Source organism: Mixia osmundae (assembly GCF_000708205.1).
Source record: "Mixia osmundae IAM 14324 unplaced genomic scaffold scaffold_7, whole genome shotgun sequence".
NCBI classification, from domain to species: Eukaryota; Fungi; Basidiomycota; class Mixiomycetes; order Mixiales; family Mixiaceae; genus Mixia; species Mixia osmundae.
In genome coordinates this window covers 619482-643148 of record NW_014575557.1, presented here as the reverse complement: position 1 = coordinate 643148, position 23667 = coordinate 619482, and the positions used below count along the sequence as shown (strand labels likewise).

The window sequence follows — 23667 nt, the reverse complement described above, 5'->3', positions numbered from 1 at the left end:
TACAACATGCCTTGTCTATGGTGCGTGTGTACACCAGCGGGGTCCAAGGATACGCAGGGCCGAAATCCTGCCGACACCTCTCTTGCGCGCCGACCCATTTACAGCTCCTGCTCAGAGACCTTTTGGGTATAGAACGGGTTTGAGCATCGCCCAGGGCTCCTGCCTACGTTTGGCAGCTAGTCGCGCCTGTCGATCTTCCAGCGGTTCTCGCAAGCAGGAGATATCGCAGCCCGGCGTGCGCCAGAGATCGTAGCAAAGCTTGAGTCGTTTGTATTGCGCCGGAACGTCTCGCCAGTTAAACATTGGCGCAGTGGGCATAGCGCCTAGACTCAGCGCTACTGTACCGGCGGCATCGTACAATGGACTGTTGAGCGCATCGACGAGCTGGGTGTATGTAGGTCTCAGTTGTATGTCTAGTACGAGTGTATCGCGATGACTATTCGTGTGTGCGTGAGAGAGGTATCTCGGCTCGAGTATGTCTACATTGTACTCTTGCGATGTCTCTTCGATGGGCAACACTGCCCAGATGTCTCTGTTGCGTAGGTTCGGCTGGACGCTGGTGTTCAAGTACAATGCCGTCGGGGGCAGTAAGAGGTCACGACCAGAGTCTGCAGCAAGGCCGACTGCAATGGCGAGGAAACCTTGCAGGCCGGCTTCGGTGCCCGTCAGAGCGTCTAACGAGAGAATTTTGCGAGGTTTGCTATAGTAACTGTCTATATCTTGCGTAAAGCCATGAGTGGCAGCGAGTGTGCGTCTGATGGGGTAGTCGTCCACGCAGGTCGTATGAAGAAGGACTGCTTCTGCAGGAACGCCATAGCCTCTGTGGTATTGTACAAAGCGGAATCGGTCTAGAAAGTGGACGCCGAGACCCCAGGGCGTTGCCTTTTTGCGTTCGTGAGCACCAACGGTGTAATTGTCGTACGTCAACTCCAAGACTTTGTTGACTGCACCCTGGTCCCACTGCCCGACTCTGTTGATCATATCATCGAGTGCGCGTCGCCACAGCTCTGCAACCTTGTCATTGTCTCCGCTCGAGACGATGACGCCGATGTTGACTTCTGCTGATCCCTCGTACGGGAACGAGATGCCGAAGCCTTCATCGGTCCATTTGGGCAGGTACGGATAGGGATCGTATCGAAGCCATACATCGCCTTCGACGAACAATGTCCGATAGCCTGCCTCTGCAATCTCTTTGAACGCGAGCAGTTTGGTCATCATGAGCGGCGGTTTGCTAGGCCACTGTCTTGCAGGTTGATAGAAGCCTCCATAGCCGAAGAGGTTACGCTCATTACATAGATCGACACAGGCTTGGTCCAGGCAGATGACGAGCAGGTCTTGATGGCCGCGTGGGGAATTGTAAAGCGCCTCGTCAAAGTCGATATCGCCATCATCAATTTTGGCTCGATACATGTCTATCGAACTGACGTCGGTCGTAGGCCGTACCCGTCCGGGCGCTCGAGGAAGCGTTCCATCGCCCAAGCGTTGCAGGAACAGGGTGAGATCCGTCCCGCCTTGACGGAGGTATGTCGCGTCGAGCAGGGTGACCCAGAGATAGTCATCTTTCGGTAGCTTGCCAATGCGCTGACGGAGGAAAGTACTCAGGGATAGGCTATCGTTGATGCCCGTCGCAGTGGGCAGATGAAGATGTCTTCCCGGGCGAGCGCTGTTGTACTGCACCGTCTGAAGAGGCAGATGGTCCTCCTCCTCGTCTCTCTCGCCATGTAGGGTAAAGAGGGCGATGGCTACCACAGAGGCAAGCAGCGCTAGTCTGTACCAACCTAGCTGCCGCAAGACCATCGGTTCAGTGCATTCCTGCAAGGCTCATCGAAGATGAAGCATCAGCCATGTCGCTGCTTCATTGCTTTCATTTTCGCGCATTTGCACGTCACGCGCAGCCCACCAACCATGTCGACGACGGTGACGCCGAATGGCAAGCCAAAGCGGAAACGTCAGCGCAAGCGCAGAGCGGCATCACTTTCCTCGCTCTCTTCCTCATCCTCAGAGGGTAGCGCAGACGAATCGTCAGCAAAAGTGAGCCACCTGTCCTTACATCACCTTGGCTGATCATGCTACAGCCTGCTGCAGTCACAGATGGACCTGCAGAGTCCGAGAGCTCTGGAGAGGAGAGCACAGCGTCTTCGGCGACGTTGAGCGACTCGTCCGAAGACGAGAGCGAACGATCGGTGCCTGCAGCCGTCATTGCTCAGGATCCAGCTCGGGCAGAAAGAGCCAAGAGAGGCTACTCACTCTCACCGCCTCGCTCACCCTCACCACCCTACTGGGGCACCGGACTCGACCGCGACGGACATCCGCTCTTGTGGGGTCACGTACCCGGCGATGTCGATAGAGAAGCGAAAGACTTGACAGAGCAGGAAAAGAAAGACCAGGCCGATTACTTACGTCTGCGGGAGTTCTACATGACCGAACTTGTCACTCGTTTCGGGAACGAACTTGACACGATCAGAAAAGAGCCGGATCTGACAGAGTCGAGATTGCGAACGATGATCACCTCCCTAGCAAGCGGTGTCGACCTCTTCACGTCAGATTCACCCAAGAGCGGAGGAGCGTGGAGGTCGAGTACATCGGAGTGGCCTTCCGATCGTGCAGTATTACTACACGCACTCGACGAGAGAGACGCCGCGGCGACTCAAAAGGCGGCAGACGAGGCTATGCAGCAAGACTAGAGGCGCGGCTCAAGCTGTTGTTGTATCACTCTCGGCACTTGCAGCCTCGGCTCTTCTTCTGCCTTCGGTCTCGGACGCGCACTCCTTGCCTTTTATATGCTGGCGTGACGGGCAGAGATGACAGACAGACCCAGAGCGGTGCTGCATCGTTCGTTTCACCGAGCTGAAGCTGACCGTGCTGACTTTCAGTACAGTCGAAGCAAAGCTCAAGGCAGATTCGACGGCACGACACGAAGTCATCAAACGCATGCTTAGCACGTACCTGCTTTCCAATTACGCAACACTCGAGTCACATACAATACTCGAGCCCGGGTCTAGTGTCTCTCAGCCTCCGCCGAGTACCTCGCAAACCGAACAAGCAGACCCAACTGAGCCGAGAGCTGTTGCTCCTGCAATCGGCTGGCGAGAGATTGGCACGCTCGATGACCACCTTGAGCTCGTTCGACTCGCAGAGATAGACCGTTTCGATAATGACGACGAGGCAGACGAGCTCGAAAGCTCAGACTTGATCATGCTAGCCGAGGTAGATCTTGAGATACACATCTATCAGCTTGTCAGCATGTTCGAGGCACCGCTCAAGGCAACGCTCGATGAAGAAGATCCAGACGCATCCTGCCACGAGGAAACAGCTGCACGGGTCATCCGTCTGCCGAGCCAAGCTCACGATGGGCTCTGGTCGAGTCTGATCTTCCCGCCACGAGTCAAACGCGACTTGCTCAATTTCATGACGACGAGTGCCGAGTTTGCGCGACGGGGGGTCGACACGGATATCATCGCTTCGAACCGGCTGCTCTTACTTCACGGCCCGCCGGGAACGGGCAAGACGTCGCTCTGTATCGCTCTAGCACAGAAGCTGAGCATCCGCTTATCAGACATTTGGCCAGACACGCGGCTCATCGAGATGTGAGCAGCATGCTGCCAGTGTACTCGTGCGCACTAACATCGAAGCGACAGAAACTCCCATTCGCTCATCTCGCGTTGGTTCAGCGAGTCTGGCAAGCTCGTCCAGCGACTCTTCTCGCAAATCTTTGCATTGGCAGATACGCCGACGAATTACATCGTGGTGCTTATCGATGAAGTCGAATCGCTCACAGCTGCGCGAGCGAGTGCGCTGAACGGCAAGGAACCCAGCGATGCTCTACGCGTCTGCCGCTCTCGCCCTCTTCGCATTAATCCCATGGCTGACCTGGCGATCCAACAGGTCGTCAATGCATTGCTGACCCAGCTAGATCAGCTTCGACGAAGACGCAATGTCTTAGTTCTGGCTACCTCGAATCTCGCGCAAGCTATTGATCCTGCCTTTCTCGATCGAGCAGATATGAAGCAATATATCGATCTGCCCCATGTTGAAGCAATACACTGGATCTTACAGACGTGCTTCGTCGAGCTCATGCGTGCACAGCTTGTCGATGCTCTAGTAAATGCTTGGCATGCAAGCTCGACGGAGCTCATCGTCTCAGAGCAGGAAATGCTTACGTGGAAGCAAGTACGCATGCTCGAAGGTCTCGAATGCCAGCGTGGCGGCTCAGGCCCATCGGAGAACGCGAGCCGCTCTCTCGTCAAGCTCGCACATGCATGTCGTGTCAGTTTTGCCATGTTGCAGGTGGTCTCGCTGACGTCGCAGCGGAAGGGTTTATCCGGACGCGCACTCCGACGTTTGCCCATCCTCAGTCACGCAAAGTATCTGTCAGGCGCGAGAAAGCACAGCGTGTTCACTTGGATCGATGCAATGCATCGCGTCGCAACAGATCTACAACAAGATATACACGGCTAAGTGCTCAGCCTTTTGAATGCATTCGAAAGCTCGTGTTCGCGAAGATACTCTGCACCACATTCTCGGTAATCTGCCAGAGTGATCCCGGCCGCTTGGAAGGCATCTGTTTGCGAGAACTTGCGCAGACCTCGCCAGGCATCGTAGCGAACGTCCGCAGCTCGTTTGACCTTTAGCGGAGCACCGACAGGTAAGCAAGCCGTCAATGAGCTCGCCAATCGCTCGTCAAAATTTGGCACTAGACTGCTCCTGCCCGTCACGAATACGTTCTGCGCACTCATGTCAGCGACGATGCGTATCAGCAAGGACATGCTGTCGTACAGAGATGAGTCGCTCTCTTTCGTGGGGTTGAAAGTGTTGCAATATATTCTGGATGACTTCGAGCAAGCCGGCTTGGTCAAGACCAGCTATCGAAGGCTGATACAAGACTTCGGGCACTCGAACTCTTTCGACGTTGAGATGAAGCTGAGCAGCTTGCTCGGGATCGTCGAGTTTGAGTGAATCGACATGATCGTCTGGTGCCATGCCGCGCAGGAAAGCGTTGAAAAGTGTGTGCTTGCGGTGCTCTCTGACTTTGACAGTATGCTCATCGGTGAAAGTCGGATCGTGCAGAATGAGCTGTCCTTCGAGCTCGCGCAACCGTTCAGCATCATCCTCTTCATCTTCTGAGTCGTCCGCAGTCGTGATCTCTCTGTAGACTTGCCAGTCTTTATCGTCCATACCAAAGCCGTCGTCTGTTCCTTTGATCTTCCGCTTCTTGGTAGCAGGAGAATCGGCAGCAAGGTTGGCAATACTTTTCATCCTAGCCTGAGAAGCGATAGATTTGCGATCGTGCATCTGCGTTCGCGCTTTCTTGCGGTCCTTCATCTTGTTCACAAGCGCTTCGTATTGTGACCTCAGACCCGCAGCCCATTGCTGGGGATGTGCCAATCTGAATGCCTCTTCTTCTTTGGCTTGTTTGAGTTGCTTCTCCATCTCTGCCGCCTTCTCTGCTTTGGCGCGTATACGAGCATCAAAGCCAGCCTTCATGAGCCGCTGTTTGCGTTTCTCTCGGATGCCATCTTCGTCTAGCTGGTCGTCCGGCACATCGACGAGCGAAAAGTCAGGCGGCTCTTTGCCTTCGTCAGGATCGATGCCCATATCTTTATTTCTCGCTCGTTGCAAGGTAGCTTCTATCTTCTTGATCTCTTCATCTAGCTCTGCAGTGTCTGAGAAAGACTGGGCTTCCAATGCACGCTGGTAGTCTTTCTTTGGCATCGTTTGACCGAGCTGTCGTAATTCCAGAAAGCTAGCTAGATCCGCTTCTTTCTGGACGAGCTTCTCGAGGCGGTGCCGCGCGACCTGCTCTTGCAGCCTTTTCCCCTGGTCTTTGCGCTGCTTGGCCAGTCTTTCGAGATCCTCTGCCGACTTCTCCTCGACCGTCTCGATGACGAATGGAAACTGGATGACGCGATCGGCAGCGACGAGCTTGCTAGGGCTCGCCAGGTCTCGGATTTCTCGATTATAGTCCAACGAGAAATAGCAGTGCTCTTGAAAGAGTGACTGCTCGCCCGGTATGAGCCAATATCACGTATAGCTTTTGTATAGGCTTGCCCATGCTTGGCCGTACGATACTCGAGTCGGAAAGCCAGGATATTTGAGCTGTGTTAGTTTGAGAATGTGAGAGGCAGCGGTGGCTCCTCCCCAGGATACTCTATGAGGACATCGCTCTTTCGTCAGCACACGATGTGGTGATCGGGTGGGTGCTCCGACCTCTTGGCATGATCGAGCCGCGCATGTCCGTCGAGCACGGGTACAATCTGAGTTGATGCGTTGCCACTCGAGACGACGAGCCCGTCCCTGCTGGCCCCGGACTGGTAGAATGCAGAGAGAGAGTCGACAGCATAGGTCAGTGATGGCACATTGTAGGCCTCAAACATGATCTCAGTCACACCTGTGTCTACTGTCAGGTCTGCTGTCTTTCCGAATCGCCTTGAGCGGACCTGCGCGTGCTGCTAGCAAGTTGCACAATGGCTCTGTCATTGCAACGGGCATCTCTATCCTGTCGTTGCTCGAACTGACGCCGAGCTTGATGAAGACATGATCGAGCAGACTCTCCTGCGACAGACTCGGCTTTCAGTGGGTCTCCGTCGCTCAGTGCGAGTAGAGTCACCATGGCGTCAAAGTTGCAGACCACGTCTGTGCCTTCATGGGGTGCTTTGATGGACGTCTTTGCGAGGTTGTCTACGAACGTGGCATCTCCCGCAAGCATGACGACCTGGTTCCGTTTGCGCTCTCTGTACTTGCTGACGAGGCTCTCCACAGCGACGTAAGGGTCTTGCTGACTGGCGTAGCCTGCTCGGATCTCGCTTCCGCCTGCTCATCCGTCTATTCACGCCGCTTCGGTGACAGGGAGAGGCGACGTACCATTGTCGATAATGAGCGCATTACGAGGAATGCTCGATATGCTGCTGTAGTCTGCAAAGGGAGCTATATAGGCTGGCGTAGGCCGCTCAGGCACTTCCCAGATTCGCCTAGGCTGTGCCGGTGCTGGTGCATGCATGATGCTCGCAACTCCTTTTGCGGATTGTACGGGAATGAAGCAGTCAGATGGGCTGCCTGGCTACGCTGACATGCTTGCCCGTGGCTGCTCGACGCCGTTGTCGCGGTGCGTCGCGGTCTTTGGCCAACTTGCTCTTTCGACCCGGCTCGCCGCCTTTCAGTGGCCTATCAGCACTCAAGATGATGTCTCTGCCACGAGGACTGAGCTCCTCAGGTCAGCCGAGCGTCCAGACCAATGCAGCAGCTTCGACATCACGCACGAGCCTCGTCAATCCTCAAGTACTAGCGCTTGCAGATCCACCGACTCATCAAGTGGATGCTCGTCTCTTCGAGTACATCTCCTTCCAGGCACGGCTCTCCTGGCTTCAGCGACACTGAGCAGGCGCTGAGCTGGTGAGCTTCGGCGCAGATGGTCAGCGTGTTAGCAGAATCGTCAAAGCTCGCGACGCAAAAGAGAGTACAACGGCAGAGAAGGATAGAAGAGGACTTTGGGCTGAAGAGCAGACCGGCATCTAGCCGTACTTCGCTCGGCTCGAGCAAAAGCAAAGACAATGCCAGTGCAGACGAGATCAAGGAAAGAGACTCGCACGAGTTGCGCGTCAGACTGGAGCAAGTCGGCTTCAAGACTGGCTGGGGGCTATCTGAACGGTGAGTACACTCTGCACTCCTCCTTATATGCGTTTACACCGTATCAATATAGCTTGTGTCGGGATAGACCGCCGTTTCCGCGACAGACGAGCCCGTCAAACGCACCTAGCAACGCGCCGTCGCCGCCAGACCCACTCGAGGTCGTCAAATTCGTCTGCAAGGACGTTTGGGTTGCTGTCTTCGATAAACAGATAGACAATCTGCGCACGAACCATAGAGGCGTCTATGTACTGCAAGACAACGCATTCAAGCCCCTGCTCAGGCTCAGCGGCTCCGAGCAGCAGAATCTCTCAGACGAAGTCGTCTCTATGGGCTCAAACGTGCGCTCATCTTCGCGCATTTACACTTGTCAGGCTGATCGATCTATAGCTCTTGCCATTCCCAAGTGGGATAGTCAGAGGTGTCTTGCACAATCTGGGGCTCAAGGCGACTGTGACTGCCGAGCTAGGCGGTGCCGGTCAGTGCACATTCCAGATCAAGCTCGCAGCGAGCGCAAACGCATCATTGAGCACATCAACACCTGCCTCGCGCCCGCTCGTGTGACACTAATAAAAGAGCGCACCCGACGCGAGCGAGCGATTGCAATTGATCGATAGAATCTACGCCAGAATGAGAGCCGACGGTAAACCGAACGGTATTGTTGAAGTACCGATGCTCATCTTCATCCTTCATCAGCTCTGGCCCATCTGTGCGAGCAGTAAGAGATGGTGCATTTGTGTAGCAATCGGACCTTTGGCCCAAAGTCGCCCTATGACAGCAATCTGGCCTCTTGCTTCGACGATGTCATCCTGATACCGCTAGCAACTTGGGTGTTTCTACCGCTTTCCGTCATCGCCTTTGCCAGCGTACTCGCTTCTTCCTCCACGAGGAGCACGTCTGGTGTGTCCACTCGGAGCAAGCTGCCGCGATGGGCAGCAATACTATACGCTGTGCTAGTGGTTGCGCTGCTTGCGATGGAAATCCTAGAGATCACTCGCTTATCGCTCTCAAACAACGGTGTGGGGCTCCTGCCGTTCTCGCTCGTTGGCGTCTTGATCGCATTCGTTCTCGTTGTGCTATTGCACGTCCGCAAAGCAGATATCGCGGCGAACAAGAGGAGGACAGCTTCGACCATACTGGCGCTGTATTGGATCCTTTCGCTTGCATTCAATGCCGTCAAGCTAGCCGAGTACTCTCACATCAGCAGATTTGACCCGGGCAACACCAAGTATCCCACAAGTGATCACGTAAGCTACATGCCGACGCGTCGCGAGGTTGTGCTTATGTGGACAAGCAGGTGGTTGACGGTTCCGTCATTGTCGCACTCCTCGGTATCTTCATGATCATCGAAGCACTCCTCGTCGTGCTCGGCGGCAGACAAGACCACGATGTCGTCACAAATGATGTCGATAGCGAAAAGCCACTACATTGATCATTGGTTACGTCATGCAAGGCGCGCGCGCAAGTAATTACGTTGTACGATTATGCGTCGCAGTAGTCACAGAAAGCCATGCATTGGTCTAACCGAGTGACCAGACTTTGACTGTAGCATCGCGTGAACCTGTGGCGAGATACCTGTCCATAAAGCGCAAACGCTCGGCGGGCGATGTATGGCCGTTGACGAGCAAGGAAGTCTGCTGTAGCGTCGTGCGATTGTACACCTGTATGCCGCTGCTTCAGCGAATGCATGCTAGCTACCGAAAGCGACAAGCCCACTTTGATAGCGTTCTCGCCCGCTGCGACGACAATCTTGCGCGTATCAAACTGAAGCGCAGAGACGGCATGATCGTAGCGAAGCGTCTCTGCAACCGCGCCAGTACGCAAGTCCCAGACGCGCACCGTCTTGTCGAGACTGCCGCTGATCAGATGCAATTCGTCAAACTGAAGGCTGGTCACGGGCGCTGTATGACCGACGAGCGTCCTATGAGCTTGTCCCGTTCGCACTGTGACGCTGGTCACTATGTGTGCATGACACGCCTATGCTAGGTACTTACTGTCCCACATGCGCACGCAGCCGTCCGCGCTGCCTGAAGCCAGGGCAACGCCCCAGAACTGGCAAGCGCCGACAAAGTCTTGGTAGAGATCCCATGAACCGTCTGACATGGGCGGTATGGCCGCTGCGAACGATTGTGCATAACTGCTCTTGCGTTGATAGCTTGAAGAGAGGCCTGGCCGAGAGAGGCCTGGTTTGGCAGGACTGGTGTATGGACTCGTATACGGCGAGTGACCAGGCGTCATCGAGGGGAAAGAGCTTGTGTCCGATTGGGGAGGACTGGCAGGCGGAGACGCAGAGAGCGACTGTGAAGCGTCTGGATTGGAGATTGCCCAGAGGATGTCCATGGTGAGTACACATTGTCCTGTTTTCATGTCCCATTGTCTCAAAGTCTTATCTGAGCTGCCCGTCACCTGCTCACTTTGTGTCAGCAACATTCAGCGGTAGGCCGTGTGATAACTCACTAAACATCCGCCATCAAAGTAGAGCGATGTGACGTCTTTCGTATGACCATCGAGAACCTTGACTAAGCCTCCGCCCGCTTCTTTCTGACTCTCTATTGCATCTTCAAACGAATGATCTCCATCCATACCACCATTGCCGAATGGGATGCTGGAGCTTTTGGGGAATCCGCCCTCTGCGACCTCTTCGATTCTGTCAAGATCCCAGATGCAAACACGGCCATCCTTGCTTCCCGAGACGCAGAGATTGGATTCGACCTGAAGCGCTTTCACCACGCCTTCGAGCATACGCGGTCAGTGCACGCGCGCTGTTGCATTATGACCTGCGTACCAGAGTGACCTCCCGAAAGGGAGCCGTATTCTTCGCCTGTAGTCAGATCCCATAGCTTGACGGTTTCGTCGGCGGAAGCAGTCACGAGCGTGCCGTATGGTTCCGAGAAGTCTAGGGCGGTAATTGCACCGTGGTGTCCAGCCAGTGTCTGTGGCGAGATGTCAGCATCCGGCGCGTGTGCGCGAGGCTGATGATCACGAACCATAAACGCCACGTTGGGCGGCAGCTCATCGTGCTCAGACGGCAAGAAGGCAGGCCCTGTCCGCCGATGAGTCTGGCGTCACGACAAGAGCCAATGACTGACCTTTTCGCCGCCTTGAGGACGCGGGCGCATTCAGCGATCTGCCGTTCGCTGTAGGCGACAGTGTTTCCTGAGCTAAGCGCTCCCGTAGCCCTTCGACTGCGATGCGCAGAATATCAGATCCATGAGTCGAGCAGGTACGGCCGAGCACTGACGCTCATCGTCGAGCTCTAGCTGCTCTTCTCGTAATCCGAGCAGGCCTCTTCTCAAATCTTGCCTTACTTGATCAAGACTCGCGATTTTCCGCTCCACCTCGTCAATTTCGTGCGTCAGCAAGGACTGTATCCAAAGTCAGTGCAGTCATCGATCGCTGAAGGCGACTTACCCGTCTGACGTCGACGTTCTCCTTGTCTGCTAGGATCTCCTCCACCTCTGCTTCGAGCTCCTCTCGCGAAGGACGAGGCAGATTCGCATCTGGCAAGTTGCCCCTGCTTGCAGCGCGAAGATGACGCTGCTGGCTCCGTCGATGATGGCCCGCTCCCCGCGAAGAAGGCGAGCCGTCAAAGCTCGTCTCGCCGTCTGGCGCGGCCAGCAGACCTCTCGCCCTTTCGCCGCGCTGCTTCAAGCCCAGAGAGGATTGCGACGCGTCGGGTTGGGACAGACCGAGCTGGTACTCGATCAGGCCTGCTCGCCTCTTCCTCCGCCTCATTCGCGGTACAGAGGCCGATGGCTGGGTAGCTTGAAAGCCACGCAGGAGGCTGACGTACCCCGCCGAGACAGAAGGAACTGCGGCAGGTGCTGGTGGGATGGGTAGCGCTAAGAGCTCGTCTACTCCCTCGAGGATGCGCAGTTCGGTCGAATTGGAGGCATAAGCATACTTTGCAGCTTTCTTGCCGGACATGTTCAGTCGTGCCAGTGAATTTGCGACTGTCTGACCCGTTCGGAGAGTGAGGGCAGCCGATTGAGAGGCAGCAGAAGCCATGGCCGAGCTCGCTCCCGCCGAGTTGTTAGGCAGAGCAGCGTTGAACGAGGGCGAGTTGATGATGCGACGGGTCATCAGACGAGGAGCCAGCTCTGCAAGAAGGGCAGTGGGACCTTGTCGAGCCTCTCGCTCGCCCGCTTGACGTCCATCCTGACGAGCGTCATTCGTCGCCCGATGGTTGGAGTCTGACATCGCCACTGGTTGTCTGGCAGTGCCTACTACCAGCGACTGCTCCGACAACCCCTGCGTGGCCTCCGCCGCAGGAATCTGAGGAGCAGCTGGCCCTGCGTTGGCACCTGTCCACCACAAAACTGGCGAGTTCGCGCGGTACGGTCAAGCGGTCATCGGGATCGAATGGACAGCAATGCAGAGCATGAGCAGGTCCACTCGCTCGTCCTCGGCAGCAGAGCCTCCCAGCTCGCTCTCGTCCAGACTGAGCTTGTCCAGTCAGCTCTCGGTGCCTTGTATCCCTCCACACAAATTTCGGTCTCTACAATGACGACTGCAGGCGACAAGGACCAGTCTCAGGCATTGTATCTCATCGGAGGCAAGGCCTTGTGGACGAAGGAGCTCGAAGTGGCTTTGCTCGAGCAAGCAGTCGACGTCATCGTGCACTCACTCAAGGATATGCCCACCACTCTACCAAGAGGATGCGAGCTTGTTGCAATCATCCAACGCGAAGACCCAAGGGATTGCTTCGTAGCCAAGTCAGGTTCGCCGTACAAGAGCCTGGCAGATCTACCGGCGGGCAGCGTGGTGGGCACAAGTAGCGTAAGACGCGTCGCGCAGCTCAAGAGAGCTTTCCCAGAGCTCAAATTCGCAGACGTGCGAGGCAACTTGTGCGCTCAATTGCTATCGTCATCGCTGCAATTCTGATGTCCATCTAGGAACACACGCTTGCGGAAGCTAGATGCAGACGATTCGCCCTTTGAAGCCTTGATCTTGGCAACTGCAGGCCTGAAGCGAATTGGTCTGGGCGATCGCGTGACTGCGCCGCTCGAACGATCAGAGGCGCTGCACGCAGTTGGCCAAGGTGCTTTAGGTATCGAGATGCGCTCGCGACCCCGTGAGACTGCACAACCGGCCCTAGACGAGATGCTACCACCGCCATTGACGGCTGAACAACTCGAACGCGACCGAAAGCTGAGAAAGATGGTCAGGAGGATAGGTGACTGGCAGACGACCTGGAAGTGTGTTGCCGAGCGGGAGATGCTGAGAGTGCTCGAAGGCGGCTGCTCTGTGCCTGTGGGATGCTGGACGGAACTGACGGAACTTCCCCAGCCATCACACGTCATGCCTGCAATGCGACCCAGGATGCTCTCCTCACTCTCGACACTGTCTGTTAGCTCGTCAGGATCGACGCACAGCTCCATACCCGAATTCGAAGATTCTGACGAGGAGGAGCAAGAGGAGGCTAGGCACAGGCGCGTTCGCGTCAGCCTCCAAGGCGTCATCACCTCGCTCGACGGCCAGACACAAATCTCGACAGAGCAGAGCAAAGTGTGCACGCATATCAACGACTGTCTCTCGCTCGGTCACGATGTCGCGCTCGAGCTCATACAGAAAGGAGGCAAGGCGATACTAGAAAGTCTTGGCCGGTCGGTCAGCACGGTCGAGAAAGCTTCGCGATCGACACAGCGCAAAGAACACAAGATCAAACAAGCTGATATGACAGAGGAAGTCTTCGGGCAGCCGACGAGAGCCGATCTCGAGCCTGTTCCCCACCTTGTACACGAGATGCGACCAGATGCATAGGCTGTGCAAAATCTGCCCGCTGAACTCCGTGGAAGAGGTGACAAGCACCTGGCTCTATCCGCCCCAGCTAGATTTGCCGCTTTCGGGCCATCGCGTCATCAAACCTAACAAATTTAGCACAGAAGCCACGCGCGCTCAGTATTCAAGAATCGGTATTTGCTGCCTGCCACGCTGACGGAATTCACCAATTTGCGCGCGTGCGCAAAATGAGGCAGCCGCCCTCTCTCATTAGCCGGCGGCCCGCTCCTCTCCGACCTCAGCCCTCGGTTGCGCTTACGTGAGCCGCTAACATGAGGCTTGGGCTTTCGCGTCTGCCTCGCTGCGCATTGCATTTAGGCTCACAGAAATGAACCCTGGCATTCGATGACAGAGAGCAAGCAAGAAGTGCTCTATCATCTCGCAATAGGACGAGCGGCCAAGATTATATCTAAAGAGCACTCTTATCCACTCGGCGTTCGACTCGGCGAGCTGCTGGCTAAAGAGAGAACTGCGGCACGCAGACTGCAGCGTCGTCAGAAGAGCAGCGAGGACACAGCAGAAGACCATCTGGACATGTTCCTGTTACGCAGGGAAGTCAGAGTAGTCAGACTGCAACTCGACCGTGTGCAGAGCTTGGTTGACCGCGTGAGCTTGCCGACTGATCACTTCGACAAGCGAGCTCATGCAAGAGTCTCCGCAGATCCATGCGCAGGCTGCACCTGTTATCTCGACGCGATGACACGCACGCGCTGTCTCGAAGCCGCCGCTGCAGCCTTGGACGGTGCCTGTCCCATCAACAGCATAGCCATATGCAGCCTCGCTCGCTACTAGCGAAGGCGACCCTCGCACGACAATTTCATTGCTGCGACAACTCACGATATGATGCACATTCGGAGCCATAACCAGGGGGAGATCCATTCTTTGAAAAGAAAAAGACAACATGGGACGTATTGAATCAGATTAATGTCTTCTTGTGGTTGTAGCAAATCGACGTTTTCCTTCTGATGTGACGCTCGGCGGGGTATCTTGATGCGAGCGAGCATGTCTACTCGAGTTCGGCAGCAGCGACTTCGTCTCTGACTTCGACGAGATCGCCATAGATTGTCAGAGCGGCCACGACGGAGGAGACGAGCATTTGTACTTGAGCAAATCGATGGATGAGGTCCGAGTTCCATCCGAGAGGCGCTTGTGGCGCAATATAGCTGATGTAGTAGACAATCGCGAGCCTGACGACGGCGAAAGTAACGGGCGAAGCGCGTTCGAGACGATCGTTCGGAATAATATTGCCATCCTCATCGAGCCATTCTGGAGGCGAGGGGAAGACGATGAATTTGCTCACGATCAAGGGCGTAACGAGTGTGAGGAGTGCCCAGAGCGAAAAGAATCGTTTGAAGGTGAACTGCCAGAGCACAAGAATGTCGGGCAAGGTGACACTGAACATAAAGTTGGGTGTCAGAGGTAGCCAAGCATAGTTGTATCCTCCGAAAGAATACTGCGCTTTAATTTTTAGCCCCATACCAGGGATTGAGCGAGCCCACTCGCCTTCTTGTGCCAAGACGCAGAGCTCAGGACAAAGAATGCGACTTCGATGAGCACACCGAGCACAATGAGGATCCAAGTATTGCTCAAGCCCTGCTCTATCGTCAGGAGGACATCAATCGCTTTTGACATGGTACGCACAGTCTGCACGCGTACGGCGGATTTGGCGGCATCGTCTCCAACCTTGCCAGCGTATTTCGCGACCACGCCCGAGATGGAAGCAGCAGTGCGATCGTAATAACGTGCAACCTGACGGGTATCTGTGTCGATGGTAGCCAAAGCTTTGTCGAGTTCAGTCGAGCCTGACTCGACGACTTTGCCTGCGACACGCTGCACGGTGCTGCTCGCGTCCGCCATTGCTTTCTCGACCGACGATCCGGAGAGTGCATTCGCGGCGTCAGAGATGTAGCCGTTGACCGCCGCTGAGACTTTGTCCGCAGCATTCGACTCTGGCGGGGAGCTCCTACAGAAAGTCAGGCAGTCAGCCCCGAGCAAGTTTGAGCCTGGAAAACGACTTGCACTTCTGATTTCCTGCCCTGGCGAGAGCGTGCAGAGCCAGATTCGGTCATCGAGTCCCAGAGACCCGAGAACTGCGTCGAAGTCTGGACGTCGGTGGACGATTTGATATGCTCCCTGATGATCTGTTCCAATTCCGCCTTTGAATGCTCCCCTGCATCCAATCCGAGCGCCTCGACGATCTCTGTGACGCGACGACGACCATCGCGACAGATGAAAGTGACAGGATTCCCAAATGTGACGTACGTTGCACGGCCAGTTGAAAGTGAGGGGAGGGAACAAGGGGAGCACGTGAGCTTGTGGGGCGGCAAGAAAGCAATTGGTGCACGTACCCACGAGTTCGCCCTTGCGTTTGGGTCGCAGCGAGCCAGCATAGCTAGGGCTTGACATTGTCTACAGTGTATTCGCGCGTGCAGATCCTCCGAAGAAGCAGAAGTAGCGGCGAGTCTAGAGATGGCGCGCTAATATACTGGATCCTTGTCAAAGCAGAGTCTATGCACCTGCGAACTGTCTTTTCGCGCGTCTTGTACCCGTGTGAAAGCCGTGCCTGTCCCAGTCTGTGTCAAATTGCTGGTCTAGGCTATCGTCGACCGGCTTGCTTACCTCGTATGTCGTCTTATTCTCGCAGACAACAGTGACGGTGCTTGTCAGGCTGCTATGTGACACTTACCGACGGCGCGACCCTGGTGCTGCCAGGAGCGAGTTTTGTCGCTTCGCAGGCCGTATGACGCTGCTGCGATGCTGCCGCAACGCACTGAGACAGCTCAGACAGCCGCAAGCACTGCCAGCAAGGCAAGCTTCGACTTCGACGGGAGCTTTCTTCCCAGGCAGTCTGCCCCCAAATTCCAACGCCATCGTGACGCCTAAGCCGCCCTCAGAGTCATGGTTCACCGGACGACCCACGCTGAGTGACGCACAGATCAAGCTAGACAAGCTGCTATCCGAAGTACGGTCTGCGCTACATGAGAACGGTTTCCTGCCTCGCTACGATTCACCGGCATCCCAGGCAAAGATCGCCGTTCCTTCCAATATCGTCGATCTCGTCAATGCTGGCTACCGACGTCGGGGATCAGGTTGGGGAACTCGACCTGCATTATCTGGGCGCTTGTCTTGCAAGATCCGCCTGGCAGACTATCGAGCGATGATCTCGACATTGAGCCAATTGCGATCGTTACAACCTCTGCTCGTCTTTGCAGACTCACTCGGGACAGAGTACCTGTCGAAAGACTTGCGAAAGAGGTTCGAAGCTGCCATCGGCGCTTACAAGAGCCCACTGCCGCCTGGAGGCGAAGGGGATAGCAAGCCCGCGGTACCTGACGAGTTTGGTAGAGTGTACAGCTACGGAGCGAGGAAGAACAGTTCTGCGCGAGTCTGGCTGGTCCCGACAAGCAAGGAAGGTGCACCGGAGGATCAGCTGGGAGAGATGATTGTCAATGGCACGTCCATCTCTGAACGATTCAGGGATGTCCATCTACGCAATCTCATCTTGCGGCCGTTCGCTCTGACGGGATCACTCGGAGCCTACAACACGTTTGCTATTGCAAGAGGAGGCGGTGTGAGCGGACAAGCTCAAGCGATCCAATTGGGCATTGCGAAATGTCTGGCAACCCTGCAAGAAGGCGCCAGACGACCTTTACGTAAAGGTAGCCTCTGGTGGTCCCCGTGCACGGCTCTAGCTCATCCATGATCGCAGAGAAACTCCTGACGAGAGACCCCCGAATGGTCGAGAGGAAGAAGACGGGCAAGCCAAAGGCGCGCAAGTCGTACACTTGGGTCAAACGGTGAAGACTCTCGTTTGTCGACATGCGCATGTCTGTGACGATACGCTGCATGCATCAGGCATCACTGTATCTTCTTCTCGAATTCCTTGTCCCGGCTGAGATCCTGATATCTGCGTGTCAAGGTGTCGCGGGAAGAGGATGCTATGGACATGTGCGAATAGACCGGTCATGTTAGTCATTTTACTACGTTACTGTCAGTTCGACAGACATTCGTTGCAGCGCGACGAATCAATTTTTGAGAGACACAGAACTGATGATCGACCTTTTTCGATCACATGCATGCAAAGATCATGACCGTGCGCCTCAGCGGGAATTTGTGATATCCCATATTCCCAAAGACCCGTCCGTATGCTCTGTAGCAGTGCTTGTCCTGTTTAGCCTTACATGCAATTGGGTACGACCCAGACAACGAGAGCATGGCAGCAGAATCGACAGCTGATGGGCATGCTCGTCCTCCTCCTCACAATCTCATTAGCCGCCTATGCTCCTTACCTCGAGCATCAGCGTTCAAACGGCAGGTATCGGACATTGCAGTATAGCAGTGCTCGACCAGGACGACACACATTCTACCCGACTGCAACGAGCATCAACGATAGTACGCCCTTGAGCACCTTTCTACGTCAGCGGATAGGCAGACTGCCTCCAGATGACTTTCTCTGGGTGACTTTGCTCGATGCCAACTACCTTCGTCAGGGTGGAACGGATCTGACGCTGTTCCTTCAGCGATTGAGCGATGGCACGCTGCCTCGTGCGCCCGGTCGCGTGCAGCCTTCGACGGAGATCAGCTCTATAGATGTCTGGAGCCAACAGATCAACGACGGCGACATCGACTTTGACAGCGAGATCTATGGCAAGAGGCGCAGTCATCAAGATCTTCTCGTTATCTGCCTCGATCAGGCTTGCATTGATCTTTGCAACGAACGGGAACTCTTTGGCTACGGTGGATTCTACCAGCCTGCGCGACAGTGGCCTGACAAGCCACCTCTGATGGTGACCAAGCTACTTGCCCTCAAGGAAATCGCAGAAGCGGGCTACCGAAGTTTCTTTGTCGAAGGCGATGTCTGGCTGCGGTATGATCCTTATCCGTTTTTGCCGAAATACAGCGAGACGGGTTTCGGCGTCTCGTTCACCTACGAAGGATCTAGTGATGTCAATGTGGGCGTCATCATCAGCGATGGAAGCAGCAAAGCCGTCGAGCTCTTTCGTCGAGCATTCGACGAGCTCATCAACCGAGTCGGGCAATGGGATCAAGGCGCGATGAACCGTGTGCTCGAGATCACTTACGCCAACTATACCATCGGCGCGCACGAGCGCAAGTTCGGTACACCCTGGGGCCTCGGCGTGCACTATCTCGACCGGATCAGATTTGTGCAGTTTCACCTCAGCTACGGAATTCCTGCCGAGACTGCGTTGATCCACACGACGTGCGTCGATGATTACCCCATGAGACGCACACTGGCTGCTGCCCATGGTTTTACGCAAGATGTAGACGGATACTACAGCAGGCCACGGAGGATACTTTCCCTTGATGCGCTTGCCGGCGATGAATCGAGCATCCAGGCCACTCTCGCTGTTGCTGTCGCACTGGCAGCCCAAACTGGCAGAGACTTGCTTCTGCCGCCCACAGCAATGTACGTCAATGCGAGTCTACACCCTCATGCGCGCAATCGCGATATTTGGGCCGTACTGCCTTTTCACGAGACCGAAGACGAATTCAACATTACCGTTCTCGAACCTCGTTACCTCGCCCATCGTCCAGCGCATCTCCAACGACCCACAAGAGCGTACGAGCCGCTCACATTGACGATGCAATTCTATCGACAGTACTCGCAGATCTTAGCCGCTCTGGACAGCCCGGTCTACGAGTCCACCGAGGTCGTCTCGCTCAATCCGGGAGGAATGCCAGTGTCACCCTTTGAGCTGTTGAGTGACGTTCCCCAAACGTACAAACGACTCAAGATCTGCTACGGATTATGGTTGGTGCCAGGCTGTGAGGTGGCTTGCCTCCGAGAATCTGTCGAGGCTCGGGAGGAACGTAGAGTTGCCAGAGAACGAGGCGAAGCGTGGGCGTTCAGCAAGCCAGTGTTGTACCCTAGAATGGCTCCAGCTTGATTGCCTCTCTTGATCGCGTTCGACCATGAGTATTCGAGGACGTCTGCGGTTCATGCAGCGTCGTACCAGTGTTGCTTAGCTGCGAAGGTCCGTCATCGTACTTTGAGTTTGACGATGCCCGGCCGCTGCTTGAGGTGCTCGGGCGCTTTTCTCTTTTTGAACATCGACACTTTCTCTTCCGCCGGTGGACCTGCCGAAATGACGGGCTTCGTCTCTTCTGCCTCTGGCGTTATGTCTGTCAAATTCGGCTTGGTATCCACCAGAGCTGGCTTAGTATCTGACAATTCAGGCTTGATGTCGTCCGCATCCGGTTCGGGCTCTACCTGCTCAGTCTTGATCTCGTTCTTGATAGTGATGCGAGGCATCTTCTGATCTCTTGCGATCTGTTGAGCTTGAGCAGCAGCGACCATCCTCTCCATTTCTGCTTGTCCCGGTAGCAGAGGAATATGCTCCTGCTTCACTGCTACTTTGGCAGATTCCGTCCAAGCACCCGTGACGGGCGCCAAGGGGATCGCGTTCATTCTGTAGCGAGAGGGCGCGGGAGTGTCTCTCTTCTTGATGGTAATACTGCCCAGGTCGAATTCCTCGTCGTCGTCGTCTGTCTCCAGCCTCCTCTCCGTCAGAGTGCGATAGCTCACTCCTTCTTCCTCCTGCTCTCTTGCCGGAATCGGTCTCGGTGGACGAGCAGGTCGGGCAGAAGTAGACGCGACGGTTTGCCACTGACCGACTCTTGCTTCGCTCGCTTCTCGCATAGCCTGACTGTGCCTCTCTATCTCCTCTTGATTGACCAAGCCAAGCGAGAGAGCAGAAGAGTAACCAGCTGCGGAAGGTTTCCAAGCTTGGCTGGGTGCAGCTGGCGCGGTAGCTTGCGTGCTGCGAGGAGGAGGAGGAAGAGCAGGCATGGATGCCATGGCGGCAGACTCGATCTTTCTCATCTCCCTCTCGTTCGTGCGCTTCTCCTTTGCATCCTGCTCCGATTTCTTGTAGATCGACTTGACGTAGCGCTCCATGTTGCCCTTGTGTCGCAAGCCGGTCTCATGCTGGGTCCGAGACGGTTTGTCATCGTTGATGTGGACATTGCACACTTTGCAGTAATGCTTCTTCGTGCTGCTCCCGTCCTCGCATCAGCTCATGGCCATGCAAAGATGGACAGGATACTGACCTGACCCAGTAGTCTGCCATGTTGGTCGCTCAATCTTGTCAGACCAGCGCAGACTGAATCTGTGAGTGCCGAGGTGCCTACGTGTCACCAGAGGCTCGACCTTCGACCTCGTGACTTGCTCGAGCCCCGTGACCTCGGATCAGTCTCGTGACTGCAGCACGGGGCAGGCGAGGTGATCAGGGTCGTCAAGGCGCACTCTTCCCATCTCACCCATCACTGTCCCCAGCCTCGTCACCCTTGGCATCCCTCCCCCTCGACGGTCCCGCTCATGGCGCATCCTTCTCCGGCGGCAAGCATGTCGACCAGGTAAGCTCAACTCCATGCGTCACGCTTCGCTGCCACTGAGGAGTTTTCCGACCTCGTGCAGGTCAATACAAGAGTCACAGATTGATCCCAACATTGGCAACACGCCTCGCTCTCAGGCTGCGCTGCGCGGCACTCCCAAGGCTGAGCCAACAAACGAAGAAGTCACTCGCAGAGCGCCCAGTTCGACTCAGACTTACCCCGTCCAACCATCGTACGACGGTACACCTCCCGTTCGATCACCTGCTTCTGCTCCCCATGCTTCAGGAAGTGCAGAGTATGGCAATTATCCCGTCTCTGCGCCGGGCGAGGGATACGGCCACCATGCGCTCGTCAGTTCGCCTGCTCCTGCTCGGTTCACTCCCGGTAGAAGGCTAGAGGAAGAAGGAAAACAGGATGTCAGGGTAGCTTCGGACGGGAGCACACCTGCCAAACGACCCCGGATGAGCCGAGATGATTCTGTTGGCGAGAGAGACAACGACCGGGTTCGCAAGGATAATCATGTGAGCCTGCATTCTTGATCACTTCGAAGGAGCTGATTGGGGATCCTCGATCTGCAGAAAGAAGTAGAGCGCAAGCGACGGCTGGGGATCAATCTGGGCATAGAAGAGCTGGGCAAGATCATCCCGGGCGAGAACAAGAACAAGGGAGATATTCTGATAGCGGCGAGCGGATACATCAAGGAGCTCAAGGAGGCAGAAGCGAGCAATATCGAAAAGTGGACGCTCGAGAAGCTCATGACCGATCAGCACATACAAGAACTCCAAGCCCAGGTAGAGTCGAGCAAGAAGATGCTCGCAGAGGCAAAGAACACCCTTGTCGCAAAAGACGCAGAGATTGCTTCACTCCGTCGTTCTCCGTCCAAGTCATAGTGCGACCTTCCCTCTTGAGCTCCTGTGAGGGCATGTTGTTGCGATTGTACTCAAGAGTGTATAGCCCACCCGCGAAACGAGAGGTGGGGTGATTGCGCGGTATGATACATCGATGTGGCGAACTTTCAACAACAGGTGATGTAGATCAGACGGTCGTCTTGTCTTGTATACTTCTCGCCCAGTGTGCTCTTGGGCAACACGAATTGCGATTGCGAGAGAGATCGTCCAACCGCGGAGAGAGGATGGGTATCGTCTAGTCGTATGCTTCTTCTGCAGATCGTCTGACGAGCCTTCTCACTTTCTTCTTGTAGCTCGCATAATCTTCTCTGACTTCTTTGGCGGCGTCGATGTTGGCGGGCGAGTCTAGACTGGGTACATCGGCCGACAGCAAGGAGATGACCGAGAGGAGCTGCGAACCCATTCAGCTTTTCTGCTTGCTGGTCTTGTGGGGCGATACCTACGATCGATTCGACAGTATGTACGGGTAGCCATCTCTCGCCTGCATCTTCGTACCCGTACTGATCATCTCCCGGCGCGTGCTGTAGACGTCGCGTCAGCAGAGCGACGGCCAGATAGCAATGTGTGACTTGCGAGAATCGAGATGCACAGTTGACCGTCAGAGTAGACTGTCGCACACGTCTCCGGTCAGCTCTGGAACGCTGATGGAGAGGAGCTAGCCTGACTGTTGGGATGCCACATGGGCGTGACGAATTTGAGCTTGGGCGGCATCAAAGGGAATTCTTCAGGGAAGCTCATCCTCGCCCTCAGAAATCCTCCCTCGCTGTCAACACCATCGCCTCCTCAGTCCAAAGTCAGGCCGGACTGATCGAAGCAGGACGACTGACTAGAGTGTATCGGCGGGACCGAAAATGGTGATCTCCCATTCGTACACGTTGGCATCGTCCACCAGACCGGCAGAGAAACCATCGACAGGGTGTTTCCTGAACTCTGTCATTGCCCTCGAGCATCAGCATCCACTCGACTGGGCCTGTGCGAGCTTGTGAAGGGGGCCGACATGAGGGGTGACGGTACGTGGTACGCGCGATGGAGGTTCGGTGAGGCTGGGGCAGATGAGACTGACCGTTGAGCTGTCGTCGGAGTGCTAAGCTCGATGATGATGATGACATGCCCTGACTGGTTCGTGACGCTTTGCCTCGCTCGGGATGTGGCGAGTTGGGCGGGAGACTCGACGAGATCGCGGCGAGTGGAATTGCTTTTTGACGCGCCGACGCCTTTGCTGGTCGGAGTGGCACGACATGTCCTACTTGCTGCCACATCTGCCGGTAAGATGCTCATCTTCGAGCGAGACACCGTCTGACATTCGAACCAGAGCGGATGGCACGTCGACCAAGCTATACTAGCGGAAGAGAACAGAGTCGTCGTCATCAGGTTCGGCCACGACTATGTACTTCCTCTCCTCGCCTTTCAACCTCGTCAGTCGTGCTCAGTCAGACGAACAGGATCCAGAGTGTATGAAGATGGACGAGACGCTGTACAGTGTCCAAGAACGAGTGAAGAACTTTGCAGTCATCTATCTCGTCGATATCACCCAAGTACCCGATTTTACAAAGATGTACGAGCTCTACGATGCCGTCACCGTCATGGCAAGTGAATCTCCCCGGTACGGTGTATCTCTGGCTCATACTGCAGTCGTCTCTTGCAGACATTCTATAGAAACAAGGTGAGTTCACTTTCCTCTTTGCTCGGAATATGCGCTCATCTTTGCCCTCCAGCACATCATGATAGATTTGGGGACGGGCAACAACAACAAGATCAATTGGGCAATGGAAGACAAGCAAGAGGTCAGTCTGTCAGCGTTTGTCATGTCTTGCGCTGACCGGTCCGCTTCAGCTCATCGACATCATCGAGACAGTGTACCGTGGCGCAGCAAAAGGTCGCGGTCTCGTCGTCAGTCCAAAGGGTCAGCACTACCCTCACATCCAGCCAATCAAGCTAACAAGTCCCAGAGAGACAGACTACAGCACACGCTACAAGTACTAGAGTTGCGATTCCGCGA

At 55.4% G+C, this 23667-nt stretch overlaps 16 protein-coding genes across 16 annotated transcripts; 10 read left to right on the top strand and 6 right to left on the bottom strand.

Annotated features, from left to right (window-relative positions):
* Nucleotides 1–8: 8 nt before the first annotated feature.
* L969DRAFT_538472 (uncharacterized protein) lies at nucleotides 9–1957 on the bottom strand. Its single transcript, XM_014711581.1, has 2 exons — nucleotides 1905–1957; nucleotides 9–1853 (listed from the first exon to the last, which is right to left on the bottom strand). Exon 2 carries the CDS (start codon nucleotides 1795–1797, stop codon nucleotides 112–114), a length of 1686 nt encoding a protein of 561 aa, XP_014567067.1. The 5' UTR covers nucleotides 1798–1853; nucleotides 1905–1957; the 3' UTR covers nucleotides 9–111.
* On the top strand, nucleotides 1906–2684 carry L969DRAFT_95580 (uncharacterized protein; the record flags this gene model as incomplete). Its single annotated transcript, XM_014711580.1, has 2 exons — nucleotides 1906–2031; nucleotides 2076–2684. 2 exons carry the CDS (start codon nucleotides 1906–1908, stop codon nucleotides 2682–2684), a joined length of 735 nt encoding a protein of 244 aa, XP_014567066.1.
* A 117-nt stretch (nucleotides 2685–2801) lies between these two features.
* L969DRAFT_51188 (uncharacterized protein) lies at nucleotides 2802–4458 on the top strand (the record flags this gene model as incomplete). Its single annotated transcript, XM_014711579.1, has 6 exons — nucleotides 2802–2832; nucleotides 2879–3587; nucleotides 3639–3828; nucleotides 3886–4101; nucleotides 4150–4266; nucleotides 4315–4458. The coding sequence occupies 6 exons, from the start codon at nucleotides 2802–2804 to the stop codon at nucleotides 4456–4458; spliced, it is 1407 nt and encodes a 468-aa protein (XP_014567065.1).
* L969DRAFT_88950 (uncharacterized protein) lies at nucleotides 4231–7105 on the bottom strand. Its single transcript, XM_014711578.1, has 8 exons — nucleotides 6862–7105; nucleotides 6603–6810; nucleotides 6438–6547; nucleotides 6208–6388; nucleotides 6049–6148; nucleotides 4777–5997; nucleotides 4315–4724; nucleotides 4231–4266 (listed from the first exon to the last, which is right to left on the bottom strand). Exons 1-7 carry the CDS (start codon nucleotides 6995–6997, stop codon nucleotides 4455–4457), a joined length of 2226 nt encoding a protein of 741 aa, XP_014567064.1. The 5' UTR covers nucleotides 6998–7105; the 3' UTR covers nucleotides 4231–4266; nucleotides 4315–4454.
* A 71-nt stretch (nucleotides 7106–7176) lies between these two features.
* On the top strand, nucleotides 7177–8544 carry L969DRAFT_104359 (uncharacterized protein; the record flags this gene model as incomplete). The annotated part of the gene is made up of 4 exons (XM_014711577.1): nucleotides 7177–7344; nucleotides 7406–7644; nucleotides 7697–7964; nucleotides 8014–8544. The coding sequence occupies 4 exons, from the start codon at nucleotides 7177–7179 to the stop codon at nucleotides 8185–8187; spliced, it is 849 nt and encodes a 282-aa protein (XP_014567063.1). The 3' UTR covers nucleotides 8188–8544.
* L969DRAFT_95576 (uncharacterized protein) lies at nucleotides 8254–9055 on the top strand (the record flags this gene model as incomplete). Its single annotated transcript, XM_014711576.1, has 3 exons — nucleotides 8254–8289; nucleotides 8388–8870; nucleotides 8921–9055. The coding sequence occupies 3 exons, from the start codon at nucleotides 8254–8256 to the stop codon at nucleotides 9053–9055; spliced, it is 654 nt and encodes a 217-aa protein (XP_014567062.1).
* An 88-nt stretch (nucleotides 9056–9143) lies between these two features.
* Nucleotides 9144–11823, bottom strand: L969DRAFT_95575 (uncharacterized protein; the record flags this gene model as incomplete). Its single annotated transcript, XM_014711575.1, has 9 exons — nucleotides 9144–9284; nucleotides 9340–9566; nucleotides 9618–10029; nucleotides 10081–10355; nucleotides 10409–10556; nucleotides 10611–10666; nucleotides 10713–10808; nucleotides 10865–10988; nucleotides 11035–11823. The coding sequence occupies 9 exons, from the start codon at nucleotides 11821–11823 to the stop codon at nucleotides 9144–9146; spliced, it is 2268 nt and encodes a 755-aa protein (XP_014567061.1).
* Nucleotides 11824–11985: 162 nt separating this feature from the next.
* On the top strand, nucleotides 11986–13386 carry L969DRAFT_51375 (uncharacterized protein; the record flags this gene model as incomplete). Its single annotated transcript, XM_014711574.1, has 2 exons — nucleotides 11986–12470; nucleotides 12519–13386. 2 exons carry the CDS (start codon nucleotides 11986–11988, stop codon nucleotides 13384–13386), a joined length of 1353 nt encoding a protein of 450 aa, XP_014567060.1.
* Nucleotides 13387–13592: 206 nt separating this feature from the next.
* Nucleotides 13593–14395, top strand: L969DRAFT_50809 (uncharacterized protein; the record flags this gene model as incomplete). Its single annotated transcript, XM_014711573.1, has 3 exons — nucleotides 13593–13663; nucleotides 13731–14146; nucleotides 14349–14395. The coding sequence occupies 3 exons, from the start codon at nucleotides 13593–13595 to the stop codon at nucleotides 14393–14395; spliced, it is 534 nt and encodes a 177-aa protein (XP_014567059.1).
* On the bottom strand, nucleotides 14136–15818 carry L969DRAFT_88946 (uncharacterized protein). The gene is made up of 5 exons (XM_014711572.1): nucleotides 15753–15818; nucleotides 15424–15604; nucleotides 15046–15367; nucleotides 14908–14997; nucleotides 14136–14857 (listed from the first exon to the last, which is right to left on the bottom strand). Exons 1-5 carry the CDS (start codon nucleotides 15808–15810, stop codon nucleotides 14411–14413), a joined length of 1098 nt encoding a protein of 365 aa, XP_014567058.1. The 5' UTR covers nucleotides 15811–15818; the 3' UTR covers nucleotides 14136–14410.
* On the top strand, nucleotides 15754–17500 carry L969DRAFT_88943 (uncharacterized protein). The gene is made up of 2 exons (XM_014711571.1): nucleotides 15754–17063; nucleotides 17114–17500. Exons 1-2 carry the CDS (start codon nucleotides 16145–16147, stop codon nucleotides 17203–17205), a joined length of 1011 nt encoding a protein of 336 aa, XP_014567057.1. The 5' UTR covers nucleotides 15754–16144; the 3' UTR covers nucleotides 17206–17500.
* Nucleotides 17501–17534: 34 nt separating this feature from the next.
* On the top strand, nucleotides 17535–19432 carry L969DRAFT_537846 (uncharacterized protein). Its single transcript, XM_014711570.1, has one exon. The coding sequence runs from the start codon at nucleotides 17586–17588 to the stop codon at nucleotides 19311–19313; it is 1728 nt and encodes a 575-aa protein (XP_014567056.1). The 5' UTR covers nucleotides 17535–17585; the 3' UTR covers nucleotides 19314–19432.
* On the bottom strand, nucleotides 19406–20495 carry L969DRAFT_51130 (uncharacterized protein; the record flags this gene model as incomplete). The annotated part of the gene is made up of 2 exons (XM_014711569.1): nucleotides 19406–20420; nucleotides 20476–20495. 2 exons carry the CDS (start codon nucleotides 20493–20495, stop codon nucleotides 19406–19408), a joined length of 1035 nt encoding a protein of 344 aa, XP_014567055.1.
* Nucleotides 20496–20584: 89 nt separating this feature from the next.
* L969DRAFT_88940 (uncharacterized protein) lies at nucleotides 20585–21719 on the top strand. The gene is made up of 3 exons (XM_014711568.1): nucleotides 20585–20781; nucleotides 20843–21281; nucleotides 21339–21719. The coding sequence occupies exons 1-3, from the start codon at nucleotides 20771–20773 to the stop codon at nucleotides 21648–21650; spliced, it is 762 nt and encodes a 253-aa protein (XP_014567054.1). The 5' UTR covers nucleotides 20585–20770; the 3' UTR covers nucleotides 21651–21719.
* Nucleotides 21720–21732: 13 nt separating this feature from the next.
* L969DRAFT_88939 (uncharacterized protein) lies at nucleotides 21733–22848 on the bottom strand. Its single transcript, XM_014711567.1, is given in 7 exon segments — nucleotides 21733–22059; nucleotides 22112–22189; nucleotides 22242–22276; nucleotides 22334–22431; nucleotides 22496–22599; nucleotides 22716–22718; nucleotides 22733–22848. 7 exon segments carry the CDS (start codon nucleotides 22775–22777, stop codon nucleotides 21904–21906), a joined length of 519 nt encoding a protein of 172 aa, XP_014567053.1. The 5' UTR covers nucleotides 22778–22848; the 3' UTR covers nucleotides 21733–21903.
* A 58-nt stretch (nucleotides 22849–22906) lies between these two features.
* L969DRAFT_95566 (uncharacterized protein) lies at nucleotides 22907–23651 on the top strand (the record flags this gene model as incomplete). Its single annotated transcript, XM_014711566.1, has 7 exons — nucleotides 22907–22933; nucleotides 22981–23055; nucleotides 23111–23254; nucleotides 23314–23331; nucleotides 23384–23452; nucleotides 23502–23571; nucleotides 23626–23651. 7 exons carry the CDS (start codon nucleotides 22907–22909, stop codon nucleotides 23649–23651), a joined length of 429 nt encoding a protein of 142 aa, XP_014567052.1.
* Nucleotides 23652–23667: the final 16 nt, after the last annotated feature.

Excerpts from the sequence above, each read along its gene's own strand:
- L969DRAFT_88940 (XM_014711568.1), top strand. Across the intron at positions 21,282-21,338 it reads GGGTTCGCAAGGATAATCAT|AAAGAAGTAGAGCGCAAGCG; the intron begins GTGAGCCTGCAT and ends CTCGATCTGCAG.
- L969DRAFT_88939 (XM_014711567.1), bottom strand. The coding sequence starts at position 22,777 with ATGTCATCATCATCATCGAGCTTAGCACTCCGACGACAGCTCAAC. Across the intron at positions 22,277-22,333 it reads GCCCATGTGGCATCCCAACA|TCTACTCTGACGGTCAACTG; the intron begins GTCAGGCTAGCT and ends CGTGTGCGACAG. Across the intron at positions 22,190-22,241 it reads AACTGTGCATCTCGATTCTC|CACGCGCCGGGAGATGATCA; the intron begins GCAAGTCACACA and ends CGACGTCTACAG.
- L969DRAFT_88943 (XM_014711571.1), top strand. The coding sequence starts at position 16,145 with ATGACGCTGCTGCGATGCTGCCGCAACGCACTGAGACAGCTCAGACAG. Across the intron at positions 17,064-17,113 it reads CAGACGACCTTTACGTAAAG|AGAAACTCCTGACGAGAGAC; the intron begins GTAGCCTCTGGT and ends CCATGATCGCAG.
- L969DRAFT_538472 (XM_014711581.1), bottom strand. The coding sequence starts at position 1,797 with ATGGTCTTGCGGCAGCTAGGTTGGTACAGACTAGCGCTGCTTGCCTCT.
- L969DRAFT_88946 (XM_014711572.1), bottom strand. The coding sequence starts at position 15,810 with ATGTCAAGCCCTAGCTATGCTGGCTCGCTGCGACCCAAACGCAAGGGC. Across the intron at positions 15,368-15,423 it reads CAGGGCAGGAAATCAGAAGT|GAGCTCCCCGCCAGAGTCGA; the intron begins GCAAGTCGTTTT and ends GACTTTCTGTAG. Across the intron at positions 14,858-14,907 it reads CTGCGTCTTGGCACAAGAAG|TATTCTTTCGGAGGATACAA; the intron begins GCGAGTGGGCTC and ends ATTAAAGCGCAG.
- L969DRAFT_537846 (XM_014711570.1), top strand. The coding sequence starts at position 17,586 with ATGCAATTGGGTACGACCCAGACAACGAGAGCATGGCAGCAGAATCGA.
- L969DRAFT_88950 (XM_014711578.1), bottom strand. The coding sequence starts at position 6,997 with ATGCATGCACCAGCACCGGCACAGCCTAGGCGAATCTGGGAAGTGCCT. Across the intron at positions 6,389-6,437 it reads CTTGCTAGCAGCACGCGCAG|GTGTGACTGAGATCATGTTT; the intron begins GTCCGCTCAAGG and ends CAGTAGACACAG. Across the intron at positions 4,725-4,776 it reads AAAGAGAGCGACTCATCTCT|AACGTATTCGTGACGGGCAG; the intron begins GTACGACAGCAT and ends ATGAGTGCGCAG.